Genomic DNA, 27,938 nt, shown 5'->3' with positions numbered 1-27,938 from the left:
TGTCACTGTCAAATCGATTCTCGAAGCGTTGGATATTTTTGGAGTTTTCTCGATTCTAGATTTAATTTCTTCGTTGTTACTTGTTGAGATTAATTCGCTAATTGTTTTATGCTATCTAGTAAATTGTAGTGTAGTAGAACACGTTATATTCATTTAATATGCCTAAGTATTATTGCGACTACTGTGACACTTATTTAACCCATGACTCTCCAAGCGTCCGAAAAACACATTGCACCGGAAGGAAACATAAAGATAATGTGAAGTTTTATTATCAGAAATGGATGGAAGAACAAGCTCAACATCTTATCGATGCCACAACAGCGGCATTTAAAGCTGGAAAAATTGCACAAAATCCGTTCGGAACTAAGGGTGCTGCTATTCCACCGCCGTGGGACCCTTCAGTAATGGGAGGTCCTAGACAACCCGTGCAAACGCCTGGCGGACCACCGGGCATGATACCACCTCCGTCAATGGGTCACGGTGGCCCTATGGCTCCGCCAATGATGATGGGGCCACATGGTCCTATGCCTCCTATGATGGGAATGCGACCACCTATGATGGGTCCATTAATGGGACCCATGGGCCCAATGGGACCCATGGGACAGATGAGACCACCTCTAATGAATGGACCTATGAATAAATAGTGATCAAATCAAACTAAGTGATTTCAAATAAGGACTGATTTTTAGATTTTAATATACTTAATTAATGTGAACCACCACATAAACTGAGTCAGTAAGGAAACCAACAATATTTTCATTTTATTTAATTTCCAAGCAAGCTAGAATTGAAATATAAATACTAGAGAAGTTTCAATTTATATTCGAAGTGAACCTCATGGTCCTCTACCAATGTTAGGTACAGTACGCTGCAGAAAATATTGTACATCAACCTTTAGAAAGAGATAGCGGTTTCACTTAACAATAATGTCGCTTTCTAGTGGTGAAAGAATTTTCAAAATTGGTTCAGTAGTTCCAGAGATTACCTCCCACAAACACAAACTTTATCTCTTTATAATATTGTCGACAATGTTTAGTATAGACAATTTTACCATATTTTTGTTTTCAATCTTTCCAAATCCATGGTGTAGGGTGAGTTCTAATAAAATTAAATTTCTAAAAATATATAATGTTGATGTCATGAAATATAAGATTAGATTGAGTAAAAGCTGATGAATGAATACATTCCCCTACATTTCTTGCTTGGCCACATCTAATTATTTATAGTTTGTATCAGGTAAAATGAACGTCACCTGAGAAAGGACTCTCCATATTTGCTCTATGTGTCAACTGTCATGAAGTAAGGTTTAATAAGCCACTGCTCGATTGCAGTAGAATGACAGCTACAATGTCACAATCTCAATCACCTCTGAATGGTTGACGCTCGCTCATTATTGGCTACAATGCATTGTTGCAATATGAGTCGCACAAATTCAGCCAATCACAACAATTGAGATTGTAATAATGATTGATACATGTCATGAAAAAGACCTACTGTACTGACGTTTAAAATATCTAGCGTGTATGATACAAGAAATGATACTTATTTGGTTTTACTGAAATTAAATGGACAAATCCTCAGTACATATTATGTATATTATTATGATGATGAAAATTATTATATAACTTAAGAGTAAGACCCATAAATTTAAGATTGTACCTACACAACCCATTTCACCATTGGCACCATCAGTGGTAAAAGTAAACTAAAAACTTCATATAAAAAAGTATAAAATTAAATTGTGTTTAATTCAATAGGTAAGTAACCTGGCCCCAGTCTTTTATTACTTTTTAGGGTTCCGTACGTCAAAAGGGAAAACGGAACCCTTATAGGATCACTTTGTTGTCTGTCTGTCTGTCTGTCGGCCTGTCAAGAAACCTACAGGGTACTTCCAGTTGACCTAGAATCATAAAATTTGGCAGATGGGTAGGTCTTATAGCTGGCATTTGGGGAAAAATCTGAAAACCGTGAATTTGTGGGTACATCACACAAAAATAAATAAATTGTGGTCATCTGTACCCTTATTATAAATGCGAAAGTGTGTTTGTTTGTTGGTTTTTCCTTCAATCACGGCGCAACGGATTGATTGATTGCAAGGGTATAGATAAAGACCTAGAGAGTGACATAGGCTACTTTTTATCCCGGAAAATCAAAGAGCTCCCACGGGATTTTTAAAAAATAAATCGCGGGCATCAGCTAGTAAACTAATAATTAGTATTTTCAATTTTCGAAGTAAGATAACTATAATCAAGTGGGGCATCATATGAAATGTCTTCACCTGTACATTCTAAAACAGATTTTTATTTATTTTTATGCATCATAGTTTTTGAATTATCGTGCAAAATGACGAAAAAGTACGACTGTATTACGGAATCCTGGTTGCGCGAGCCTGAGTCGCACTTGGCCGGTTTTTGTCCAATAATGTAATGATACCTAATTTATAGTTCATTTTCGAACATTCCTGTTGCCGACTAAAAAGTAGGTAATTATAAAAAGTAAGAGTTCATTATCATCATCCCATCACCGGCTCACGACTATAGTAGGTATAGTACGCGATAGGTCGAGATGTCAATCGGGGAGGGAATGCCCCGCACACTCCTCGCGCTAACCAGGTGCAGACGAGCGCGGGTAACGTGCGGGTTTGCGGGGCGTCCCCCAGCCTCATACCCCGATTACGATCTTAACCTGTCGCGGGTTATACCTATCTATAAAGTGAGGTTCACTTTATTATGGATCGACTTTATCGGAGCCTCGATAGCTCAACGGTTAAAGGAAAGGACTGAAATCCGAAAGGTCGCCGGTTCAAACCCCCCCCGTTGCACTAGTGTCGTACCACCTGGCTCATTTAGTTTGGTAGATCTACTTACATTACGAATTAAAAACTCAAATACTTTAGTCGGTTAACGAATTTTAATATTGTTTCTTAACAAGTTTCTCTCTGTGAAGCTGAGGTTGAAGATGCGGAAAGGGGCGGGGCAGGTTCTTCTCGATTTGAAAATATAATTCCAGTGAGATCTACAAACAGTATAAGTGCACTAATCATTGGTAACACTCCCTGCAATACTAGAGCCGCATGTTGTTTACCAATCTGGCTTGCCTTCAGCGCTCTAAATACAATGTAAGAAAGGCATAGTTGAACGGCGCAACATGCTACGAGGGAGTACATCTGCAAAAACCCTGAAGCGAAGTGCTGACGAGCAGAGCCAATAACTAATATTCCAAGTAAAATGTATGTGGTAAACAAAGTCACTGGTGTAGTCAATGCGTGCGTTATGCCTAAACTTGGCGTTGCTCGCACATTGATTAGATTAGCTGTGTTGATTACGAGAACGAAAACTCGAAGCTTTATTGTGTAGCTTTGATTGCTCATTGAACTGCTTGCATGTCATACGAGCTGCGTTTCATGGGTTCGAAGGAAAATAATTATCTACCATTGTAATTATTCTTCCTAGATGACATGGATATATCAATTAAATTACGCTGTCTTCATTGCACAAAACTGACTTCATAAGCAGCTAAGAAATCGTAAATAACTCTGTCAACTTGACATCAAATTCATCCACGTCAACGTAACGTTTATTCCTGTGGTTTGTTCATAGCGATAGCAAGCATAATCATCATATAATCATTCATCTATATTATGTTTATAGTCCATACGAAATCACTTTTCACGCGCCATTTTAACTCTATTGGTCAACTGTCATGTCAAAAGTACGGTCCTCCTTTAGAATAAGGACTAAAATCGTACATTTGACACAAAGTTAAAATGGCGCGTGAAGTCATTTTTTACGAATTATTTCAGTTTTTCTCTTTGCATTTCAAGGAAGGTCATGGATAAGTCATGAAGTAGGCACAGTACTTATAGATGCCTACAGGATATGCATGGTGAATTTATTTCTAAACTAACAATTCTAAAAGAAGTGCTGTCCTTTACCACAGGGGACATTGAGAAAAGAATGGCACTACTTTTCATTTAGTTTAGAGACTCATCTAAAACCCATAAGCTTACTCTACTCTACTCATTACGCAAGCTAAAGTACTAATAAAGGTAATTAAAATATCTTATAAATTGTTCAAAACGTTTATTTAAAATTTTATTTTTAATAACTTAAAAACCCAAAATCAGTACTAGTTAAAAGTAGGTAGGTACTTAAATGTACTACTGAATAAATACTTACACACTATTTTGTAATTGTAATTTAGAATTATCTTAATTTCATAAACTAAGATTGGCCCCACTAGAGCGATTATAAGACATACAAAACAAAAACAGACATGAGAAGTAGTGTACATGTATATGTAAGTAGTAGAACACTGGGTTTAATTTATTACTGGTGCCAATTAAATGGCACACTAAGCAAGAAAAGACTAGATTAAAGCTTCCTAAATTTCATATCCTTACAAGTATCTAGTAATATACATAATACGAACAAACGGGTAAAAAGCACCGCTTTGACACATCTATCTTCCTAAAATACATTTCATCATAAGGCGGTCTCTAAAGTAGTCGGCGAAGTTTTCCCTCTTTCAGGAGATATTTTATTTCTTAGACCTGATTCGTTATTTGGAGAATTGGATCTTTTGAAAGATGTAAATTTTGGGAGCGACGGTTCTGGAGTGTTCTTAAAGAATTCCGCTCGCTTTGCTTGTATTATTTCCGATCTTGATAAAACTTGAGTATTTGGATCGGTACCTAATGGGAAAACACCTTGATCTATGTTTGAACTGCGAATTTCATCGATCTTATGCTCACTAATTGGTATTAGGGATCTTCGGGCCCCAAAATGTTGATTAGTCACTATAGGAACTGTTTTTTGACGGTGGGCTTACTGGAGTTGTTTCACACTTTTCTCCAGAACTGTTCGAATTTTCATCCTCATTGTTTGCTTCAGGTATGGGCGTAGATAGTACGTCTGATCGCGGACTTGCAAATCGCCACTGCGATTTTGGGGAGAGCAGAATTTTTGAAGTGTTTTTATGTTCCCTTCAGCAAAGCGCTAGTTCGACCTGGCGAAAGTGGTTGGTTGTTCGTTTTATTGTTTTTTCTATGAGAATAAGTTTTCGGCGATCCACTAAGATCGAGAATATTAATTTGTGATCTATTTTCAGGAGGGGTAGAAGGAACTTGTGGTTTTTCTTTAGAAAGTTTGAGTTGCTCTACCGCCGAGAGTTTATTCGATCTACTTTGTATGTTGTGTGTACTAAGTTTGACGCTGTGCTGCAAAAGCAACTTCTTAAAATCTAATCTTGATGTTTGTTGCAGAGGTCCATGTCGGTCTGCACAAGTCTCGTGCTTCGGAATGCAAAGCGTCCCCATGGTGTTAAACACCGTGTTTTGTTTGTCACCATCCGAAAAAAATATTCTGTTTTTGCTATCTCCTAAGTAACCAGTTTCCGGATAACGCTGGCTACTTTTAACAGCCAAGGATGTTTCCGAGCTCACGGCCGACAAGTTTACTGTATTCAATGCTGGCGACTCTGCTCGTTCGGGAGTTTCCTTGATGTTGAGTTTCTTTTTACTTTTGTGTATGACTGCGTATAGCTCTTCGTTTGTCATAGTTGATTTAACAGGAGATAAAAGCTTGGAACTTAAGTCAATTATATTTTCTTTATTAGTTGGTGTAGATGATTTGAAAGTGGCTGATGTTCGCGGATCTATTGGTGATATTTTTATGGAATTTTCATTATTCTGCCTGAAAACTGGATTGGATTGTGCTTCTGCAAGGCTGCGCCTTGTCGGGCTACACAAAGTTTTCTCTTCTATTACTGTAGATTTCTCAATGTTATTTAAAGGGGTAATTTTAGGGAGCGTCCAAAATTTTGGCTGGGTCGGACCCGTTTCATTGTCATAATTTATAACACCATGTCTTCCACGAAGATGTGCGGTATGGTATCGGTGGAGTGTGGGGTTGAAATGGTTTAAGTCAACTGACGGAAGATTGTCTTGTATTTGATGGTGAAGTTTTGATAGAGGCTTGTCAGCAATTGAATGTCGATAGTCTGAAAAGTATACAAATTTCAGTTATACAGTTGTTATAATAGCTCTGAATTATTTTAGCATTGTTTTAAGGTTCGCACATTTAGTAGTTTCCAGTTACTATTACTAATCTTATTAGATAGCGCAGGCAACGAATTATTTTTACATAATATGTGGCAGTGAATCAGTTTATGCACTTAAGTTAAAATCCTCAACCTTTGAAAAGCAATATTTTATCTAAGCTTAAACCTTTTCCACTTCCTAAGTGGAAAAGGTTTTTAAAGTAAAACACTTCTCTTAATGCTGTAACGTGGTAGGTAATTTAGATATAAATACTACTGAATTTAGTAATACTATATTAACTAAGCAGTATTAAGTAGCAGTTGATACCCCAGCATAAATCTATTATTATTATAATAATTATATTATACATGCCAACTAAGCATTCTTAAGCTTGGAACTACGTGAACAACTATAGCTAAATTCAACGTCTTACTTACTACATGAATTTATAGATCTTATAGTGCAAGTAGAGTAAGTGCATGGTATTTTATTCTTCATACATTTTTAGTAATATTTTGCTTTATATAATCTATTATACGTTACTTAATATAAATACATTCTGCTTCCAATGCTGCAATAGTTAGTAATATTAGTTATGGTTAGGTTAGGCATAATATTATAGTATCGACAAAGTACAAAACACATAATAATTTAAAATGGTGAAGCCAGAGCTGTGTTATATTTTGAAACTGAATTATTATTATGTTTATGAGTTAGACAACTCAGGACATCACAAAATGTTTACGTGTTTTATGTACACGCATGCAAGAAAAACCATGCCAAAAAGCAATTACTTATAACTTTACCTTTGAAGTACTTGGCCTTAAAAAGTCGCAACCATTGGAAGCAATCTGGTTCCTTGTGCAAAGCGATGTTATGATCAGTACTTTTAATGTGTATTAAAAATGTTTACATTGGCAACAAAACACACCTGAACTGTTTAAAATTATCAGTGCAGAATTATCTGTCTTAAATTAGTGACATATGTTATGAATTCAATAGTGTTAATCATCAAATACCAATTTAGTATGACCCCTAGGAGTTGGTATGTTTAAACGGTAATACTTGTAGTGCTGATTGGTTGTACACAAAATTTAATAAGAATAATGAAATAAATTGACATGTATTTTAATCAAGCCGTCATTTTCAGCAAAGAGGGTCATGAAAAGGACTGCGGTAATTTTAACTCTTTATAAATTTTATGTACTACCGGTTTGATTTTATATCATATCGTTGATCTTCGATTTATAAAAATGAATGAAACTTTATTGAGTGGTGAATTTCTAAACAATTTAGATTTCTAAAGATTTTTTAAAGGGCCAGTGCATATCATAGGATAAAGTAAGGTTGACGTTAAGTTATCCACAAAAGAATGAGCTAAGTTCACAAACTGTACAGGACAGTATAAAGCGAACGGCCCTGTGCGTCATGAACGCGAGACACGGGTGCGTCACACGGCGCAAAAACTATACGTGCAGGTGCGCGGCTGTAGTAGTCGTTTTGTGTGCATGGGGCCATTAAATATCGTGGGAGGTCTCCGGCCGCGCGGCTGAACGTTCCTGCTTCATTGTCGCTTTGGAGACAAAGCGTGGTCAAAAGTTAACGAGCTCGGACTTGTTGAAACCCAGTGTGTTTTAGCTGGTCAAAGTTAACTTTATAGTTAATCTTACTTGAAAAATTTGATGTGCAACTGGTCCTTAATGGGTACGAATATTGAGGTCGACCACACCAACAAAACTTTATCATGAAATGGTTAAATCAGTGCGTGTCTGCGAATGGGGGTGAAGTAAAGTGAGGGTGACAGCAAAAGGAGTGATATTAAATGAAATCAGTGCGTTAAATCACAATAAATTTATATATTATTTACAAAAACAGTTAGAAACAGAAAATTCACACCATGCACTTCGTACAAAATTACTAAATTGTCATAAGCGGTGCACACACAGTGAAGAAAGCCACCATGCAATTTTATTATGGTGCCTACCACACAGAAGTTTTAAGAAAATAAAACCAAAACATCTGACACCCAATTACTCCTCTTAAAAATACCACCACAGACCAACGGTACCTACTTATATATTTACAGATTACATATTTCGGAATCTACACAGTGATACCTTTCATTTGATACCAAACTCGAAAGGCTTATCATGACTTTCCTTTTTCTAGTCGTATTTTTATTTGTTATCCGCCATATTGAATTGGCCATGACGTCAAACTTATGATATTCGGACCGCCAAGAAAGTGTAAACAATAATCAAAATGAATAGCACTACCTACATCAGTACCCTTATTGTGAATGCGAAAGTGTGTTTTTTGTTGGTTTATTGATTTGTTGGTTTGTCCTTCAATCACGCCGCAACGGAGCAACGAATTGGCGTGATTTTTTGCATGGATATAGTCAAAGACCTGGAGAGTGACTTTATATCCCGGAAATAGAGGTCCTACGGGATTTTAAAAACCTAAATCCACGCGGACGAAGTCGCGGGCATCAGCTAGTGATATGATAAATGAAAATGAGTAGTTATTAGGGAACTGTTGAACTGACACACACACGCACACACGCACACACCTTAGTTGCTAACACATCATAACCCTTTCGTAGTCGGGTAATTTTTATTTATTTAAAAGGGTTATGAGTTATGACGGTGTGGGAGCATTCAAAACGTAACAAATTGCGACAAAATGCAACATAACGTTCTAAATATTTTCATAAATCTCCTGTGTGTGAACACCACCAAAATTCGAATACACGTAAAATTAGCACTCAGAATAAATGGCTAACAAAAAATGAATAATTTGAAAATTGTAACTAACTTTAAATATGTATTTTATCACAGAGATATGTTAATAACTAAGGCAAGGAAGACGACGTCATTAATATTTCGCATGGACGGATGATCAATTATTATGTAATAGTTATCCAATAATATGAAACATAGGGAATGCAGTAACAAAATCTTAAATGTACTACGCATAATGTCATTCTTTAAAAATACTTATAACTAGGACGCTAAAATAAACAAAGTTATTAGAAATTCAAATAAGATAATTATAAATTAAGATTCAACTATATCAATATCTAAGTAGTGAAGTAAGCGTAATAAATACAGGTAACAGAAAAGTATTTCTATAAAAAATACAATTAAAGTACGTTCTACCAGATTTCAGTTCCATAATCAGATTCAGAAACAGATAAAATTCTAGCTCTGTGCATGGCTCCGTCATAAGGGACGGTTACTTTACCTGGGCGGGAGAGGGCAAGCCGTGCGACGCGTGGAGTCGCACACGTTGTCAGGGTCGGAATCCAGTATGGCTGATAACATGTCTATCGCCCTGTCCCTGGTGTCAGGGATGGATGCAATGGTGTGCCTCTTGGGAACCGGAGTAGTTAATGGACTTAAGGTTAAAACAGATAGTTCAGCTTCAAAGTTATCGGCAGTGAAAGAATTATGATTATTATTATTCTGAACACTGTATTCACAATTATCGAGCTCGTTATTCGAATTTTTATGATTCAATTTAGGGGATACAGTTGACGGATAGTTGATTTGTTCCCGTAGCAGCTCTGCTGTGATTTCAGCTTGGATTAACTCAAAAGAATTACCTTTTTTTGAATTGCTGTTAAAACTGTCAAGTTTTAAGAGCTTTTTAATAGGCATCAATGGGGAATTGGCTAGTTTGTAACTATCACTACGTTTGATTTTACTATTTGGATTCTTGTCAAGATTGCCACCGCTGTTTCTAGGGTTTACATTTTCGTCATGATTTATGTAAGTGAACATTTTCATTACGTCAGCTACTTTTTTATTACTCGGTTTACTTAAATTATTTTGGGTTTTGTTCTTCAAAATGACTGAAGTTTGGAAATTAGGTACAAAAGGAACGATATCTTCGCTGTCATGGAGCCTATCGAAATTTTCTATGTAGCATCTATTACCGCCATTCGTAAATGACGTTGAGGAAATATGAGTCTTACCTGCATTATCATCTTTCGTTGGAGATAAGCTGACACCCTCCGCGTCATGTATATTTACGTAAGCGCCTGTTCTTGTTATTGCTTCGACTACTCGTGGTAGATCTTTATTTCTGTTAGCGACTGCATCTAATTTGTTATTATTCATAACAGGTGGAGCAGTGAAAGGCGTAGCGGCAATTATAGTGCTTGGTTTAGGAGGAGGTAAAGTCACAAATTCTTTAGTCATGGCACCGTTGGGATCTTTTGGCGCCTTAATGATCATTTTACCCAATTGTGGCGATGTAGGTTTACTGGCGGGTGGTGGAGGTTCATACGGAAAGTCAGTCTCATCCGTGATTTTCACTACATCTGCGCATTCTCTTTGAATTATTGTAGTTGTGAGGCATATTTCTTGAACGAATGGTCCAGGTTCGAATGTAGTATGAGCGCCTTTTCTTCTTTTTAGTGTATCTGACGAATAAATTACTTGGCCTTGAGAGTCTAAGGTAACCTTTGCACCCTTTCTCTGAATTTCTTCTAATGCTTGAGACTGTTTTTGGTCTAAACTATGTTCCACATAGTCTTGCTCTCACTTAAGCAATTCGGAGTTCGTTCAATGAAACTATTCTGTTTCTGGGAGTTTACCAGACAGAACAGTTTGTAAATTCTTTCGAACTATGTCATTGTTGGCGTAGTTCCCTCTGCTTAAGCTGACCTTTTGATTATTGTTCTTAACGTCTGCAATTGTTACATAGTCCCCTGAATCATAAAAATCTTCCATTGTTTCCGCATCTTTGGCAACAGGTGATTTTTTCGTCGATAGCTTATTTGGTAGTACACCTTTTAATCTACACATAAAATTATTGAAGGGATGTAAAGAGGACTTGTATTGATTTTGAGATTTATATGATTTGACATCAGGTCTTATTTCTTTTTGCTTTTCTTCGTTAGGTAAATCTAATTTTGGCCTACTAGATGATTTAGTCAAATCTCCATTGTTCCTTGTAATAGCTTCTTGTTTTCTGTTTTTCTCTGAACCTTTATTACTGGTTTCACTCTCATCATCTGAGTTTGTCGGAGTTATAACACACATGGATGGAATCCTGGAACTGTTGATAGTCGTCTTATATCTTATTCTTTCTATTCTATCTGTCCCTTCGAGATCGGATGATTCAGAGTAATCTTGTTCGGAAAGACTGTTCTTGCCATGGGCACTAGATACCGAGTCTTCTATCGGCGAGCTTGAAGTATTATGACCCGAGTCTGGGGAATTCGTACCAGTGCTTTTCTTTGCGCTTTCGAGGTCAGTTTCAGTGTGTATCTCAGCGACGGCCGTAATTTCTCTTTGAGTGCCAACATTTTTTGTAATAGTTACTGTGTTTGAGGGAACTACGCTTATTTCGGGTGCTGAATGGTTGGACGATTGTTTATCGGCATATGATCTTATTGCCGTATATCTCAAACTAGTAAACGGAGATCTAGAAAATGACGAACTCGAACTTCGTTCCAAATTTCCCCGGCTACGCGTAATTTTGTTTAAAGAGCTTTTACGTTCAGGCACAGTGGGGCCGATTATCAAAGATTTATCACTATCACCCGCCATCAGGGTGGTGCAAACAGTGCCAGCTGAACTTGTGGTAGTACTCGTAGATCCTTTTCCAAAAAGTTCGTATTCGTTTTCAGCTGATAAGTTTTGACTATTAGAAGAATTTGAAAGAGCCGTTGTCGTGTGCAGAGGCGTAGATGGTGTCATTTCCTCTTCTTTCAATGTTTTGAGACCTGAATCCATGTGGAAGGAAGTATAATACCCTTCCGTATCACAAGAAAACTCAGAACTTGTTTCTAAATCTTCATGTAAATCGTGAATTATATCTGGAGTGAGTGTTCCTTCACTGGTAACACTTCCTGAACCGGATGTATTAAGGAATTTTCTTCTACTTATAATTGAACTGGGTGGACCATGGTGGTTATAGTTCAGAGAATTGTTAGACGTAGCCGCTGATGTTGAACTTTTGGGTGGTACGGTTGTCGTAGTTATTTCTGAGCCGATGCTCGTCCTCCCGGATTCTGAGCTCGCTGACCAATTGCCGCTCGACGAATGCGGCTCGTCTCTCGCAATGCCTGATCGTCTAGATCTTCTTTGCGTAGACGCCCCACGTAATTTTACACCAGTACTAATAGTCGCTGTTGTTTGAACATTAGTCGGAACTCCGATACTCTTTTCTGATGACGAGTAAGACGCACATCTTTGGTGTGTTCTTCTATCTTCTTCTCCTGTTCGTTTTTTACGCATATTTACAGCTTCTTGAGTTTGATCATTTTCTATAGCCACAATCGATAACAACTCTTTACTTTTCTCAGTTTTTGAGTCTCTGAAATTGTCCCTACTTGTACTAGGTGATCTGCCCATCATTTTTAATCTGTTTTTGCCCCATTGTTTTAAACTATTAAAATGACTCTTCTTGGCAATAGCATCTGTCGGACTTTTCTTAAGCAAATCGCTCGACCGGGACCGGATGACTGTGTTATCTTCAAGTTCTTCAGAAGCCACAGCATTTGGTGTATCACTATGATAAAACAAACCAAGCAAAGCATTAGTCACACGCTCAAGGCTTATGAATAAATTCATTGATCAATCTCGCTTAGTCTCGTAATAGCGAGATCCTTCAAGAATAAACTCAATAATGAAGCTAATGAGAAAATGACACTATTAGTGTTCAAGTGCACAACAATATTTTGTTTATTGCTTTTATCTTTACTTCGTAAAAGATTAAGAAGCGTAAGTGAATAACGACAATTAGAAACAAAAATAATTTATTCACATAAGCACGAGATAATAATATTATCGACAGGTTAAAATGTGCAAAAAATTATTAAACGATCTTAAAGCTTCCACACAATACTGTGCTTAGGTTACTAAAGTTAATCGGTCGGCTCAAGATTACATTACCTACACTATTATGAAAAAATTATACTTAATAATTTATAGGATATAGAATTTTATAGTTTTCAAATAGGTACCTATAGATAATGTAATCTGAAGTGTACAGTGCACTCTAAAAGCTTACCCAGCGATAGCCTCTCTAAGCTCTTTCTGATCAGTGCCCGAAATCGTGTTTCGTCTTTTACCCCGGGGTTTCCTCGTGCGCGTGCGTCGCTTCACCGTGTCCGTCTCACCGGTACTCGTCTCAATGTGGAGAGATTTTCGCGAGTTGCACATTCTATCGAAGAATTTGCCGGATGTGTCTATCGCGATAAGTTCGGGTGGGAATCTGTAAAAAATAAATAAAAATCCCTCAAGCATATGAACGTAAATATTCAATAATCGCTGACTATTACGTTTAAGCTGACCGTATCTGATCGCAACGTTAGTACCTATCTATTTGAATTTTAATGGCGTTATAGGCACGTAGATGAATCGCGGTGTTCGATGCGCTAAAGAGGACCTAGAAGTCTAGCTTGTTTAGAGCTATCTATAATGTATGGGCAATATTTCAAAGTTCTCACTTGGAAGCGATGACCCTCAGCTGCTCCTCGGGGCTGGGCAGGCGATGGTCGATGGGCTCGTCGTCGCCGGAGCCGCACTCGGAGAGCTCGTCGGGCGTCAGGGTCACACCGCTCGCGATGCGCATCGACGCGTCTGGCAGCGCAGTTATGTCGCCCACAGCTTCTTTCGAGGTCCATTTTCGAAGGTGCTCTACTATTAACGGCTGTGGACCATATTTTGAATGGAAAAAGTTAAGATTATATTATGAAACAGAAATAGGTTACAAATGAAATAATTTATGAGAACTCTCTGTGACTGATAAAAATTAGAACGAAAGTCTTTATCAATCTTAAAGTGATGCAAATGTCTTTGGGCAAAGGTTATCATTATTTTAATAATTGTTTTTTAGTATGGCAGCTGTCTCTCTTAAACCGAAACACAAAAAAGCGAAATCGAACGCCTGAAGGGACAATTTTGCACAAAAGTACATATAAAAAACCGGCCAAGGGCGAAACAGGTTCGCGCACTGAGGGTTCCGTATTACAGTGGTATTTTTCGACATTTTGCACGATAATTCAAAAACTATGATGCATAAAAATAAATAAAAATCTGTTTTAGAATGCACAGGTAAAGCCCTTTCATATGATACCCCACTTGATATAGTTATCTTACTTCGAAAATTGAAAATACTAATTATTAGTTTATGACCACAATTTAATTTTTTTGTGTGATGTAACCACAAATTCACGGTTTTCAGATTTTTCCCGAAATTTCAGCTATAAGATCTACCTACCTGCCAAATTTCATTATTCTAGGTCAACGGGAAGTACGCTGTAGGTTTCTTGACAGACCGACAGACAGACAGACAGAGAACAAAGTGATCCTATAAGGGATCCATTTTCCCTTTTGTGGTACGGAACCCTAAAAATTTAAAATAGTACAAGATGTAGTACTTAACGCTTGCTTACAATTCTAGTTTCAATTTCAACATTGAGTTTCTGATGTATTCGTCGTCTTTTGGTGCTAAGCACAGGCGTACACAGGAGGTAGGGGGAATGTTGGGAATCTCTTCTCAGCTGGTCGAGTATGGAAGCGGAGAGCCGATCGGTCGTAGCCTTTTCGTATAAGTTCCGTAAGCTTGCAGGTCTGAAATAAACAATATGAGATTCAAAAACAAAAATCGAGCTACTTGATAATAATAAGTTTATGGTCATAACTAACTTATACCAGCGGCTTCGTCCGCGTGGCCTATAGGGATTGAATTTCCAAATATCCTTTCTTAGCGAATGTCTACGTCATAATACTTGAATAAAAAAGATTTAATATTATTATTATTATTATTAATAGCTATCTCCATGCCAAATTTCAGCCCGATTCGTCCAGTAGTCTGAGCTGTGCGTTGATAGATCAGTCGGTCAGTCAGCAGCTTTTCCATATATAGACTAGCTTATTCCCGTGACTTTGTCGACTGCGTGGACTACACAAATTTCAAACCCAAAACAAATGACAAATAAAATGTACAAATAAAATAAAACCCTAATGTTACCCAATTTTAGGGGTTGAATTTTCAAAAATCCTTTCTTTGCGGATGACTTTGCCATAAAGCTATCTGCACGCCAAATTTCAGCCCGATCCATCCAGAAGTTTGAGCTGTACGTTGAAAGACCAGTCAATCAGTCAGTCAGCTTTCCATTTAATATATTTAGATGTTGCAACATTTAATCTATATCCATACTAATATTATAAAACACGAAAGTGTGTATGTTTGTCTGTTTGTTACATTTTCATAGCACATCTGCTAAACCAATTTTGATGAAATTCGGTAGGTATAGAGATAGCTTGTAACCCGAGACATTCATTCAGATTCATAAGTCATAACAGTATAGTAAGCTGCATGTACGAGAATTCGTTTTAAAAATACTGCTACAGTACCTACGAATGTAATATTTAACTTTATAAATATATAATTTAATTTACCTCGTGTCTGCTGTGAAAAGTTCTTTTCTGAGAGGATTGCTGGCCGTGTAATGAACTTTGCGCAACGCAAAATCAGACAGGCTGCCCTCAGCTGAAACAAAAACAATAATAATATTATAGCGCTTTATACATGTTACAAATCGAGAATTAGGTGTCAACAAAGGCTTCTATTCACGAAAATGCCTTCTTCAAAATCAATCAAAATTGGAACTTAGAATTTTAAAAGCTATGTATAGACGAGGTCGCGCATTTTATTTAGTTCAAATATAAACGAAAGGTCAAAATGTCTTTCCACAAATAGTTTCTACTTCGAGGTTTAAAAGTGATAGACAAATGATGCCAATTACTCAACTGCCTCCAGCTTATCATTGCGTTTTGCGGCAAGGGTACCAAGCCCACCGCACAGATGATAAATTACGAAACCTTTGAGATAACCATAAAAAAACCGGTCAAGTGTGAGGCAGACTAGCGCACCGAGGCTTCCGTACTACAGTAGTATTTTTTCGACACTTTCTACGATAAATTAAAAACTATTTTGCGGAAATATAAATAAAAATCTGTTTTAGAATGTACAAGTAAAGCCCTTTCATATGATACCCAACTTAGTATAGTAATTTACTTTGAAAGTTGAAATACATACTAACTATTTGTTCATGAATACATTTTAATTTTTTTTCGTGATGTAACCACGAATTCACGGTTTTCGAATTTTTCCCCTTACGTGTAAGACCTACCTAAGTACCTTACTGACAAATTCCATGATTCTAGATCAACGGGAAGTACCCTGTAGGTTTCTTGATAGACACGACAGACAGACAGACAGCAAAATGATCCTACGAGGGTTCCTTTTTTCCTTTTGAGATATGGAACCCTAAAAACGACGTCGACGTCTTATGTTGACATTTTTAAGTACTTATCAGTAATTTTAGCGGCGCTCTTGGGTAGGCCTATGTCCAGCAGTGGACGCAAACAGTAAGTGATTGATGAATTTTTTTAGGTTAACATGGTGTATAGAGAGAATTCATTCTCTCCCTCTTAATCCATTTTAATAATATACTCCAAAATAATTAATCCTAAAACAAAGTAGAAGTGTTTGCTTATAAGTAGTAATAATATAGATCACCCGTCCCGTTTTCGTTTTTTGAAAGTCTTGATTGGTGGGTCTGAGTTAAAAAAAAAAAAGATTCCGATGAATTGAGAACCTCCTCCTTTTTTTGAAGTCTGTTAAAAGAAAACACGTACAAAATCTCCAGTTTTTGAACCTAGCAGTTTGAGGTATAGGTTGATGTGACAGTCAGTTAGTTTCTCTTTTAAAGAAGAACGAATAAATATGGAAAAATAACTTCGTTTAAGATGTCCCAAGTTTCCTTATCCTGTTAAGGCGAAAGTAGAACATAAACTCCCATGGGAATGAAATGCGAAGAGTTACCGGGCCCATAATAAAATTGCGAATTGAATTCTCCGGTGAATGGTGTTCAAGGCGCAGACTGGCCGCAGGAAACTAGTTCCATATAAAACAGATAGTGAGATTGAATAATATCGGATTGCAATAAGAAACGCGCAAGTGGGGCCATTGTCAGACGGCCTTGGTTCCCGGCGGACCAGGCCGATGCACGCGTCGACGTGGGTGGGGTTTTATACCAACCTGCTGTTGAAATGCGCAACTGAAGAGATTCACTATAACCCTTGAATGTCAGCATTATTACACGAAAGTCAAAAAAAAGAGTGTAATGTTTTCAAGGTTCTTGTGGGTATGTGAGTTTCTTTAATCCACAATAACATCTAAATGTCTGAACGGATACAATATGATCCCGCGTGACACTGGGTATTAGAAAAAAATTCTATAGGGCGGCTCTATAGCGCCATTTTCAAATGTTTTTCTCTTTTTAGTTTGTTTCTTCGCAGAGCAGTCGAGTTTTCACTTTTTTAATTATTATACATAATTATACACTTAACTAGTTTTAGAGTCAATTCACTTCCACTGATCATTTCATGTAATCAGGGCTTTCTCTGATACAGGTGGGCTTCCACCGCTTCCACCTGTATCAAGTCCACCTGTATCAGAATAGTAGTCAGAAAATAATTTTATAATTGAAGTTCAGTGTCGTTAATAATTATAGAAGTACCTATTTGTAAAAAGAAAATGGACATACCTACCAGTGGTCTGCATGTACCTGCTTTAAGATTATTACCTATAGTCCGCGACAGGTTGAGATGGTAATCGGGGTATGAGGCGAGAGGACGTCCCGCACATCCGCACGTCATTGTGCGGCTGTGCGAGGCGTTCTCTTCCCGATTGCCATCTCGTCCTGTCGCGTACTATATGTACCGTAGCTTCTTGCAAAAGGGATAGCACGGTTACAACTTACAGTACATGTCCTTATGAATAAAAAGTTAATTGAAATTCTGTTAAACTGAGCAAAATGGAATGTAGATTAAATGCGGAGAGCTGGCAATAGAAATTCACAAGAATGTACGCGATGCAATAAACTGCAATGGAGTTCTCAGCTCCCGAGAGAGTTCGGTAATTTTCGCTCGATAAATCCTGAATGAAGAAGTTATTTATCAACGACTTTTGGAAACTTCTTCTTCTAGTGCCATCTCCTACCGGAGCTGGATTGGATTGGATGGACGCTGCCCTAAACAGTGACCTCATGATAAACCACTGGCGAAGGTTCTTAAGCCAGGATAGTCTTTCTTTCTTTTAGAAACGGAAAGGACCATTTTATTTACTCGCTGATGCCCGCGACTTCGTCCGCGTGGAATTAGGTTTTTAGAAATCCCGTGGGAACTCTTTGATTTTCCGGGATAAAAAGCCTATGTCGCTCTCCAGGTCTTTATCTACACCCATACAAAAAATCACGTCAATCCGTTGCACCGTTGCGACATGATTGAAGGACAAACCAACAACACACTTTCGCATTTATAATAAGGGTACTGAATGTGCAAGAATGAAATCCTATTACAGCCCTCACTCGTTTTAATAAAGATTCTCTTGTTTTTATAGAGTTATTGACGAAATTTGGTAGTTATTGATAGTTTGCGCCCCAGAGGAGGTTACTTTTAATCCCGGCAAACCAAAGAGTTTTCGTGGGATTTTTTAAAAACCTAAATCACGCGGACGGATTCGTGGGCATCATCTAGTATAATATATTAGTTATTTTGTCGAAAGATATTCATGTTGTAAGTATCTTGCTTCCACTATACATGGTCCAGAATATGTTTTAAAAAAAATAATAGGGAAATCAAATAACATTCACTGCCGTAGGCTAAGAGAGGTTACATGTGGTCACGACTTTGAGAAGGCCTCGCAAGGGCGCGTTCCTAATAAGCCTGGTTAGCGCATACACGATTGTTCCCGTTGCGAATACGAGCCGGTCCCTGGTCTTGGAACTATTATCTTCGAACCATTATTATTATTCATTAAAATGGCCATGTTTTGATTAAATATTAGGCCTATGTAAGAAGTAGGGGGCTCCGTGGTTCGATCCCGGGCACGCACCTCTAACTTTTCGGAGTTATAATCACACACAACTTTAAGAACATGGAGAACTCTCAGGCATGCAGGTTTCCTCACCATGTTTTCTTTCGCCGTTACAGCAAGTGATATTTAATTGTTTAAAAAAAAACTAACAATTAGAGGTGCGGTCTTTTTTTGTCAGCCCTTATTTATCCATTGTTGGACATAGGCCTCCTCACGTACATGACATTCTTCCTGGTGTCACTGGTGATGTAGGGCGAGCCACCTCCAAGTTTTTCCTGCAGCTTGGTGATGTCGTCGACGGTCGTCGGACCAAAAAGAAGTAAGAAACTTAAGACGCCATAATTTCGGTTTGCATGTCCGCGTGTTCACATTCAATACAAGAATGTTCTTGTAAGTTTTCGAGTAGTAGTTGTGAAAGAATTTATAGCCTCAGAACTTACACCTTGAACGTTTGAAATAAACGTGAATAGATAGGTTGCAAGTTCGGAGATAATGAGATTTATTTGCTTTGTATGTAAAGAAAACTTGTTTTGTATTGCAGCTTTTGTTTGTAAGTAATAGTGAGCATTATATGGATCGTTAGGGATGGGCTACTTATTCGTTTTTAGATATACTTACCTAAAAAATATCTCCTTTTTGATTTATAATTGAACTAGTTGATGCCCGCGAATTCGTGTGAATTTAGATTTTTTAAATCCCGTATTTGATTTTCCGTCATGAAAAGTAGCATATGTCACTCTCCAGGTCTTAAACTAAAAGCCATGCAAAAATAACTTCGATCCTTTGCTCCGTTGCGACGTGATTGAAGGGCAAACAAACGCACTTTCGAATTTTTAATAATATGGGTAAAACGATACATGCATCATAATAATTAATAAGTACTAAGTACGTACCTAGTTGGACTTTTCTTAAGGTGTAAATAACCGCAAACTTTCCAATCTCACTGGATATCGGATTAAACCTCGGCAATCTGGAAGGCTTCTCGAAGCACTAAATATTCCTGATACGAGGGTGGCCGCGAGTTGGTCACTTAAAAGAGAAGCCCAAACGCTACACGATATCGTATTACGCGGATTACCCAATTAGTGAATTCAGGCAAAACGCAAATCTTTAGGCGTCGAGTCTTTTTGGTAATCACTTTTTTTGTAGGGGAGGAAAATCCTCATGGATGCCTCAGCCATGTCCGTCTCCATTGGGGATATTACCCAGCGGTCTACGGACTTAAACCTCCTCCCCTCTTTTGCTCTATCTTTCAGGTAACATCTTTGCATTTAATCTAAAAGATGACCTTACTTAACGCATTTGTCCAGTTATTTTATTTGAAATCGACCACATGGTACTTAGACTTAGACCAAATTTCTGTGTCTAATGTAGTCTAAATCGCTTCACTGACCGCTCCCAAAATAACACTCTATCATCTCATTTTCTCATCACGTGAGGTTTTTGAGACCTATCCTACAGAGTCCAGCTTAGTGCAATTCAGTGAAGTTATGTTCATAAAAGCGAAAAAAATAACAATTGTCGATCTGTTGCATAGAAAATGGCAAGTATTTTTTAACGCTTATCCACATACTAGCTTATTCCGGCGACTTCATCCGCGTGGACTACGCAAATTTCCAACCCTATTTTACCGCTTTAGGGGTTGAATCATTAAATTTTCAAAAATCCTTTCTTAATGGATGTCTACGTCATTATTGCTATCTGCATGCCAAATTTCAACCCGACCCGTCCAGTAGTTTGAGCTATGTATTGATCAGATCAGTCAATCAGTCAGTCGATCGGTTTTTCCTTTTATATATTATTTAATAGATTTTATCGATCAGCAATGCCTAGACTGAAGGAGCTTCGTTATGCAGACAGTGTCGCGGGTTGCTGGGATGACATTCTTGCGAAAGGACATAACGTAGTGAGTCACTCGTCCTCAGCTTATTTTGGGTTCGTCTGGGAATCACTACAATTTTAGAGTGCTCGATAAACATGTACTAAGTCTAGTCATTGTCTGTAATGGGAATTTTAATCACTTTCCGATTGTGGAATAATCATAATATTATTAAAGGTATATAAAGAGACTTTACCTACCTATAATATAAAAAATATATGTTATAGGAAGGTAAAGAATAATTAAACCACTGGCGCCGCGAATATAATAATAGTTGAGTTGATTTAATCATTTTGCTTTTTGCTTAAAACATATAGAAAATAGAACAACACTACGATTGAGCTAAGACAAAGTGTAAAAAAGTGTAATAGGAATTTAGTAAAAATATAGATATATTAAAATTACTAGCTGATGCCCGCGACTTCGTTTGCGTAGATTTAGGTTTTTAGAAATCCCGTGAGAACTCTTTGATTTTTCGGAATAAAAAATGGCCTATTATGTCACTCTCCAGATCTTTAAATATACCCATGCAAAAATCACGTCCATCCGTTGCTCCGTTACGACGTGATTGAAGGATAAACTTCTTTTTATTTTGCTTTATGGCTTTCAGTTGTGCCAAAGGACAAACTAACAAACCAACACACTTTCGCATTTATAATATGGATGGATAGTCATGTCAAGATATTTTCAGATTAGATGTTCATAAAATGAATATTCACTGCAAAAAAAACTGGCCAAGTGCGAGTCAGACTCGCGCACTGAGGGTTACGTACTAGGTCAAACGTATTTTATCGACATTTTGCACGATAAATCAAAAACTATTAGGCCTAAAAATAAATAAAAATTTGTTTTAGAATGTACAAGTAAAGCCCGTTCATATGATATGGTATGGTAATCTTACTTTGAAAGTTGAAAATGCTAATTATATATTTGGTCATGACCACATTTTAAATTTTTTCTTGTGATGTAAGCACAAATTCACGGTTTTCAGATTTTTACCCTCATGTCTGCTATAAGACCTACCTTTCTGCAAATTTCATGATTCTAGGTCAACGGGTAGTACCCTACAGGTTTCTCGACAGACAACAAAGTGATCCAATAAGGGTCCTTTCGAGGTACGGACATCTAAAAATGACAAAAAGTCAATGTAACCCTTTCGAGTACCAACTCTTTTTCCGCAAAAAAAAGGCAGCGTATGATTTTTGTGATATGGATCCTATTTACACGCGTTGAGATCACTTTGCCTATACAAGTTCTGCTGCTGCGGTTTTATGTAAATCATCTAATAATAAGCTTATGGGTTATGCTTACGAGGGATCTTGGGTGATAAGCAAAATGTTATAGGTACTTAATAAATTGCTGACTGGACTGTACCTAGTGCTGAATACTTTAACGTTGCTTGGGTTAGCTTATGTGATGTAAAGATTCAGTGAAAAATAAGTATTTGTTCAGTATACCAGTTTTTTACTAGTTTTTCTAACATGTAGTGTAGAATATTTATTAGTATGATATAAAATTAAACATTTTTAGTACTTATAAAATATGAACATTGCGGTGGGGGCCATAAAGGCGTCGTTTTTATAGCTGGGAAGATTTAATACGGGACACTATCGATACGTCTGGAAACATTAAATACCTACATGTTATGTAGTTGAAATTTCGACGCCGAAAGAGTTTTACATAATACTGTATAAAATTAGACGCGTTAATAGATTTTAACTTTGCTCTCTATTTTCCTGCTATTTTCTAAACCTGAGATATGTTGTGGCCGTATGGTAATAATTAAATGCGGCAACGGTGAAAGATGTTTATTGAGAGCCGGCTTATGATCTACTCTCGCTTATGGACTAACAATAACAATAAATAAATCTTACATACTATTGTTTAAATCTTATTGCTTAACTACCTAACCTACATAATTTTGCATCACCTCTCTTTCAATCCGAAGTGCAGGCAACCAACCTACTTTGATATATTGAGGAGTTGCATTTTTATGTTACAGCTAATATGAACATGCTACGTTTAAACTGTCAATTCGTACATATTACAACTCCCCTGAAAATGTATGCGGTTACCCCTCCCCTTAAAAGAAAAAAAAAATGTTAGACGCTACATCGAATCAGAAGAAAAGATGATGACAATCACAAAAATAAAATCTAATGCTAAATAAAATTAAATTATGTAAGGAAACATTTTTTTTAGTTACTTCCTGTGCTTAAAGTGCAATTTATCTTATCTCTTACTTCGTATGGGCATACTTTTAACCTTACTTATATAAATATAAAAATCGTAATCTATTAAGTGCACAGTCAAGGATTTAACTTTTACAAAAGTTTCGAAAAATCTCATCATAATAAAATAATCTCAAAATAGCATCATAGGTATTAGATATGTATAAGTTGAGGTATCGATTTCACAAATCGACTTCAAAAGATTCTTTGACCTATCAAATCGTCGTCATCATAAGTATACAGCTGTCGTATAGCATCGTCGTAAGACGGTAAATATAAGGTTTCTATTCTATAACCCATAATAATACCTATTATTAAGTAAACATCTCAGGTATTCATATTTCCTGGACAGTCAAAATAAATCTCTCCTAGTCTTCATCTTCCTTTCAAGTTACTTCTTCACATAATACAAATAAATAAACAAATCAACAAACGCGGCGCGTACTCTCCTAATTAATATTTAACATAACATGCTTGCAAGCATTTTTCATAAGACTTATAGTCTTCATCAAACTTATTTCTTTCAATAAGTATTTCAATAACATTCAACTTTTCATAAAAATTCTAGGTCTTTCACTAACACCAGCGCGGTAGATAATGATCAAGAGTCTAGACAAATATATAGTTGAATGAGGAGGTACTAAATATGCGCAAAACATCGCGTTCAAACAAATAAATAACAATCATCTTCCTACGTCAGTATGTCTCAATCCAAAATAAATATTGTATATTTTATACCTAGCACTTCTACAGCCGAAGGGTGATCAAGCCTTTGGTTTGCAGAGTCCTAATTTGTCAAAGCCGGTATAGTCTTATATCGTCAAAACTAGCACGAAACTAGACGAAAAACGTCTGTAAGGAAAAATTTCTCCTTATTTCATATTCATTTCCTTGTATTTGCAAATTGCATCTCGAGCAAAACCATTGTCTCGTATAACAATACAAAATGTTCGGGTACGCGTGTGTCGTTGACCACGCGATGACACCGTTATAATTCTCTGAATTATACTTCGATTTTAACACCGAATATTTACGAAATAATTAAGGATCTATTCATTTATTAATTATCTATTATTAGTTTAAACTATCCTACACACTATATAAAATCTTACAAATAAAGCACGAACGGAACTTATTAGTAGACAGTGGAGCAAGTATTATTTGTTATTAAAAAACCAATATTCACCTAACCTACGTACAAAATTAAATTATTTATCCAAAAAAAAATTACAATACCTACACATTCTACCTATTTGCCCATTACGAGAGATAAATTGCACTTACTTTAACTGTTAGCGACGCATTTTATTAATCAATTTCGTGACCGCCGTGTAGTCGCCGTCGTCGTCAGGACTGGTTTTGGTCATCAGGTCCGGAGGTCTGGAGCCTGCGCCTCTTCTTTACTGCATCTTAGTGGGCCGGGAAAACCCTGGACTCCTCGAACTGGGCCGGGAATACCCTGGACACCTAGTTGTGGCCGGGATAACCCTGGACGCACGATGATGCTGGGCCGATCAATGAAGCTTGAGATTGTCTTCTGTTCATAAGCGATTCATTTTTGAACTTATTTCTTGATGTTAGTGTTTTTTGATTTTTAATACAGGACGTGGAATTATTTTCTTCTTTTTGTTCTAATTGAGTCTTGAATCTTGATATTCTTTAGAAAATTGTGTAGTCTTCTTCTTGATCGGTGCCCAGCCGGTGCACGCACTTAGATTAGGCATGCACCGACTGGCAAGGGTCGCCATGAGATATGTTGTGGCCGTATGGTAATAATTAAATGCGGCAACGGTGAAAGATGTTTATTGAGAGCCGGCTTATGATCTACTCTCGCTTATGGACTAACAATAACAATAAATAAATCTTACATACTATTGTTTAAATCTTATTGCTTAACTACCTAACCTACATAATTTTGCATCACCTCTCTTTCAATCCGATGTGCAGGCAACCAACCTACTTTGATATATTGAGGAGTTGCATTTTTATGTTACAGCTAATATGAACATGCTACGTTTAAACTGTCAATTCGTACATATTACAAACCCAAAAGTTAAAAATGAAAGTACCTATCCTGTATTAAAATTAAGAGTTATATATTTCAGAGAGCGAAGAAAAAATGGAATTCAGATAGTTTGAAATAACAAATGAAAATTAAAAATTAGTGGTTCAGATAATATTTTTGATTTGTAATTTTCTTATTTAAATATTATACTGTGATTAGAATAAACTATTAATTAAAATTTAGTTCATAAATGAAAAAGGAAAAAGAAACAAAAATTCTTAAATACATTTTTGAGATCTAGAAAATAAATACAAAAAGCCGGCCAAGTGCGAGTCAGACTCGCGCACCGAGGGTTCCGTATTACAGACGAATTTTTTCGACAATTTGCACGATAAATCAAAAACTATTATGCATAAAAATAAATAAAAATCTGTTTAAAAGAACAGGAAAAGCCCTTTGATATGATACCCCACTTGGTATAGTGATTTTACTTTGAAAGTTGACAATACTAATTATTTGTTCATGAACACATTTTAATTTTTTACTTTGTGATGTTACCACAAATTCACGGTTTTCGAATTTTTTCCCTTATATGTGCTTATAAGACATACCTATCTGTATCTGCCCAATTTCATGATTCTAGGTCAACCGGAAGTACCCTATAGGTTTCTTGACAGACACGTCAGAGAGACAGAAAGACAAGTGATCCTATTTAAGGGTTCCTTTTATCTTTTTGAGGTGCGGAACACTAAAAAAGATATGTACAATACTCGTACTTGTTTGCTGTTGCACCAACGTTATTTTACGAAGCACGTTATACACATAGGATAAACTCTATTAAATATTTCTCCGCTCTGGCTGTAAGCCGCAACAAATGCTGCTAGCCTGCTAGGTTTTAAGGAATACAAAGCACGATATGGAGTAAACACAACTACATGCCCCAGTTATCTGTAAAACTACAGTTTTTTAGGGTTCAGTACCTCAAAAGGAAAAAAGGAACCATTGTAGGATAACTTCGTTGTCTGTTATCTGTTAAGAAACCTATAGGGTACTTCCCGTTGAACTAGAATCATGAAATTTTGAAGGTAGGTAGGTCTTATAGCACAAGTTAAGGAATAAATCCGAAAACCGTGGATTTGTGATTATAATCACACAAAAAGAATAAAAATGTGTTACTGAACAAATAATTAGTATTTTCAATTTTCAAAAGTATACCAATTGGCGTGTCATATGAAAGGGCTTTTTACCTGTATATTCTAAAACAGATTTTTATTTATTTTTATGCATCCAAGTATTTGATTTATCGTGCAAAATGTCGAAATAAATACCCGAGTACGGGACTCGGTGCGCGAGTTTGACTCGCACTTGGCCGGTATTTTTAAAATTAACAATAAACCTTAACAAACAAATTTAATTTTGCGGTTCGTTAACAAAAGTGATTCAATGCCGTTTTACTTCTTCTGTAGTAGGTACTGAACCCTCGCGGAGTCTGACCCGCACTTGGCCGGTTTTTTAATCCACAATGCAATTGTGAAGTTCCTGAGGTTTTTGAAATTCTAGCCTTGTCAACATTTTGTTTGTTTGTTTTTATTTTAGAACACAGTTTCAAAATTCGTATCAAGCTTAGTTAGCTTACAGTTTGAGTAACTAACCAACGCATAGGTTGATATCACATGCACATTGGTAATGATGGTTTTTTTGAAAAATAAGATCAATTTGTAGGTATTATAATAATTAACAATGAATTCTAGTGAATAAACTTAAATCTAAACTAAAACTTTTAAAAAAGACATTATTGTTAAGCAGGCGCCAAACACACTATAATAGAAGTTTTAGTCGGAAGATGCAAAGGCGCCCCTTATATAGGTAACAACACGTAATGAAGCTGAAAGTACAGATTTACTCGTTAACTTTCCCAATCAAATGGAGATTAATACTCGTAAAGATTACTATCTTAATAATTATGTTTAGTGGTTGGAATTTCCAATTGCCGCGACAATTTCCGCTGTGAGTCTGTGTTCGCGGTTATATAGTTTTAATCATAGAAAGGAAAATCAGAAGGCCATAAATTTTGTATTGAGAAGCTTATAGAAACAGATGCTTGATTTTAGCGTTTAAACTACCGTGAGTGATTTCCATTCCATTACGGCGCGTGCGCGAACTGACTCCCTTGAAAAAGGACCCCGGAAGGGTTCTAACTTCGAAACTAGTCGGGCTAACGTCGACTAAACACGTGAGTACAGCCGGGACAGATATTATTTATAAAGAAGCTTGATTATCTGCTTAAATAAAGTTCATTGTCATCATCATGATCAACCCATCGCCGGCTCACAACAGAACACGGGTCTTGTCTCAGGGAAAAGGGTTTTGGCCATAGTCTACCACGCCGCTGGACATGTGCGGATTGGTAGACTTCACACACCTTTGAGAACATTATGGACAACTCTTAGGCATGCAGGTTTCCTCACGATGTTTTCCTTCACTGTTAAAGCAAGTGATATTTAATTAATTACTTAAAACGCACATAATTCCGAAAAGTTAGAGATGCGTGCCCGGAATCGAACTCCCGACCTCCGATTAGACGGCGGATGCCTAACCACTAGACTATCACAGCTTATTCATATCGTGGTTATCTTGCACGATTTTTCAGATGCCATAGTGGAAATAACCTTTCAACTTTTACGAAAGCTTTTTTTTATTAATAAGCTTATAGCTTATATGTATTGAATCTTACGTGAGATGAAGAGTCAAAGTGAAAACTTAGACACATTAATGACTAAGCGCCTTGGATTTGCTAAAGCTTCGCTCAGTTTATAAAGTAGGTAAACGACGCCATGACTCATGCACCCACAGAAACAAGACTAGGTTGTAGGTTGA

General features: G+C 36.9%; 2 protein-coding genes across 2 annotated transcripts in view; one reads left to right on the top strand and one right to left on the bottom strand.

Moving 5' to 3' along the window:
- snRNP-U1-C (small ribonucleoprotein particle U1 subunit C) lies at positions 1–666 on the top strand. Its single transcript, XM_034973624.2, has one exon. The coding sequence runs from the start codon at positions 159–161 to the stop codon at positions 642–644; it is 486 nt and encodes a 161-aa protein (XP_034829515.1). The 5' UTR covers positions 1–158; the 3' UTR covers positions 645–666.
- A 3,396-nt stretch (positions 667–4,062) lies between these two features.
- The window catches only part of gukh (GUK-holder), an 85,907-nt gene continuing 62,031 nt past the window's right edge, over positions 4,063–27,938 (bottom strand). The window contains 8 exon segments of the mRNA XM_034973621.2: positions 4,063–4,814; positions 4,816–4,983; positions 4,985–6,000; positions 10,020–12,565; positions 13,067–13,270; positions 13,506–13,708; positions 14,454–14,631; positions 15,463–15,553. Coding sequence (XP_034829512.1) covers positions 4,485–4,814; positions 4,816–4,983; positions 4,985–6,000; positions 10,020–12,565; positions 13,067–13,270; positions 13,506–13,708; positions 14,454–14,631; positions 15,463–15,553 — 4,736 coding nt within the window. The 3' untranslated portion in view covers positions 4,063–4,484.

The sequence above is a fragment of the Maniola hyperantus genome, chromosome 12 (genome assembly GCF_902806685.2).
Source record: "Maniola hyperantus chromosome 12, iAphHyp1.2, whole genome shotgun sequence".
In the NCBI taxonomy this organism is placed as follows: Eukaryota; Metazoa; Arthropoda; class Insecta; order Lepidoptera; family Nymphalidae; genus Maniola; species Maniola hyperantus.
This window is presented reverse-complemented; position numbering and strand designations above follow the sequence as displayed.

What these genes read in the sequence shown, in the direction of transcription:
- snRNP-U1-C (XM_034973624.2), top strand. Translation starts at nt 159, where the DNA reads ATGCCTAAGTATTATTGCGACTACTGTGACACTTATTTAACCCATGAC.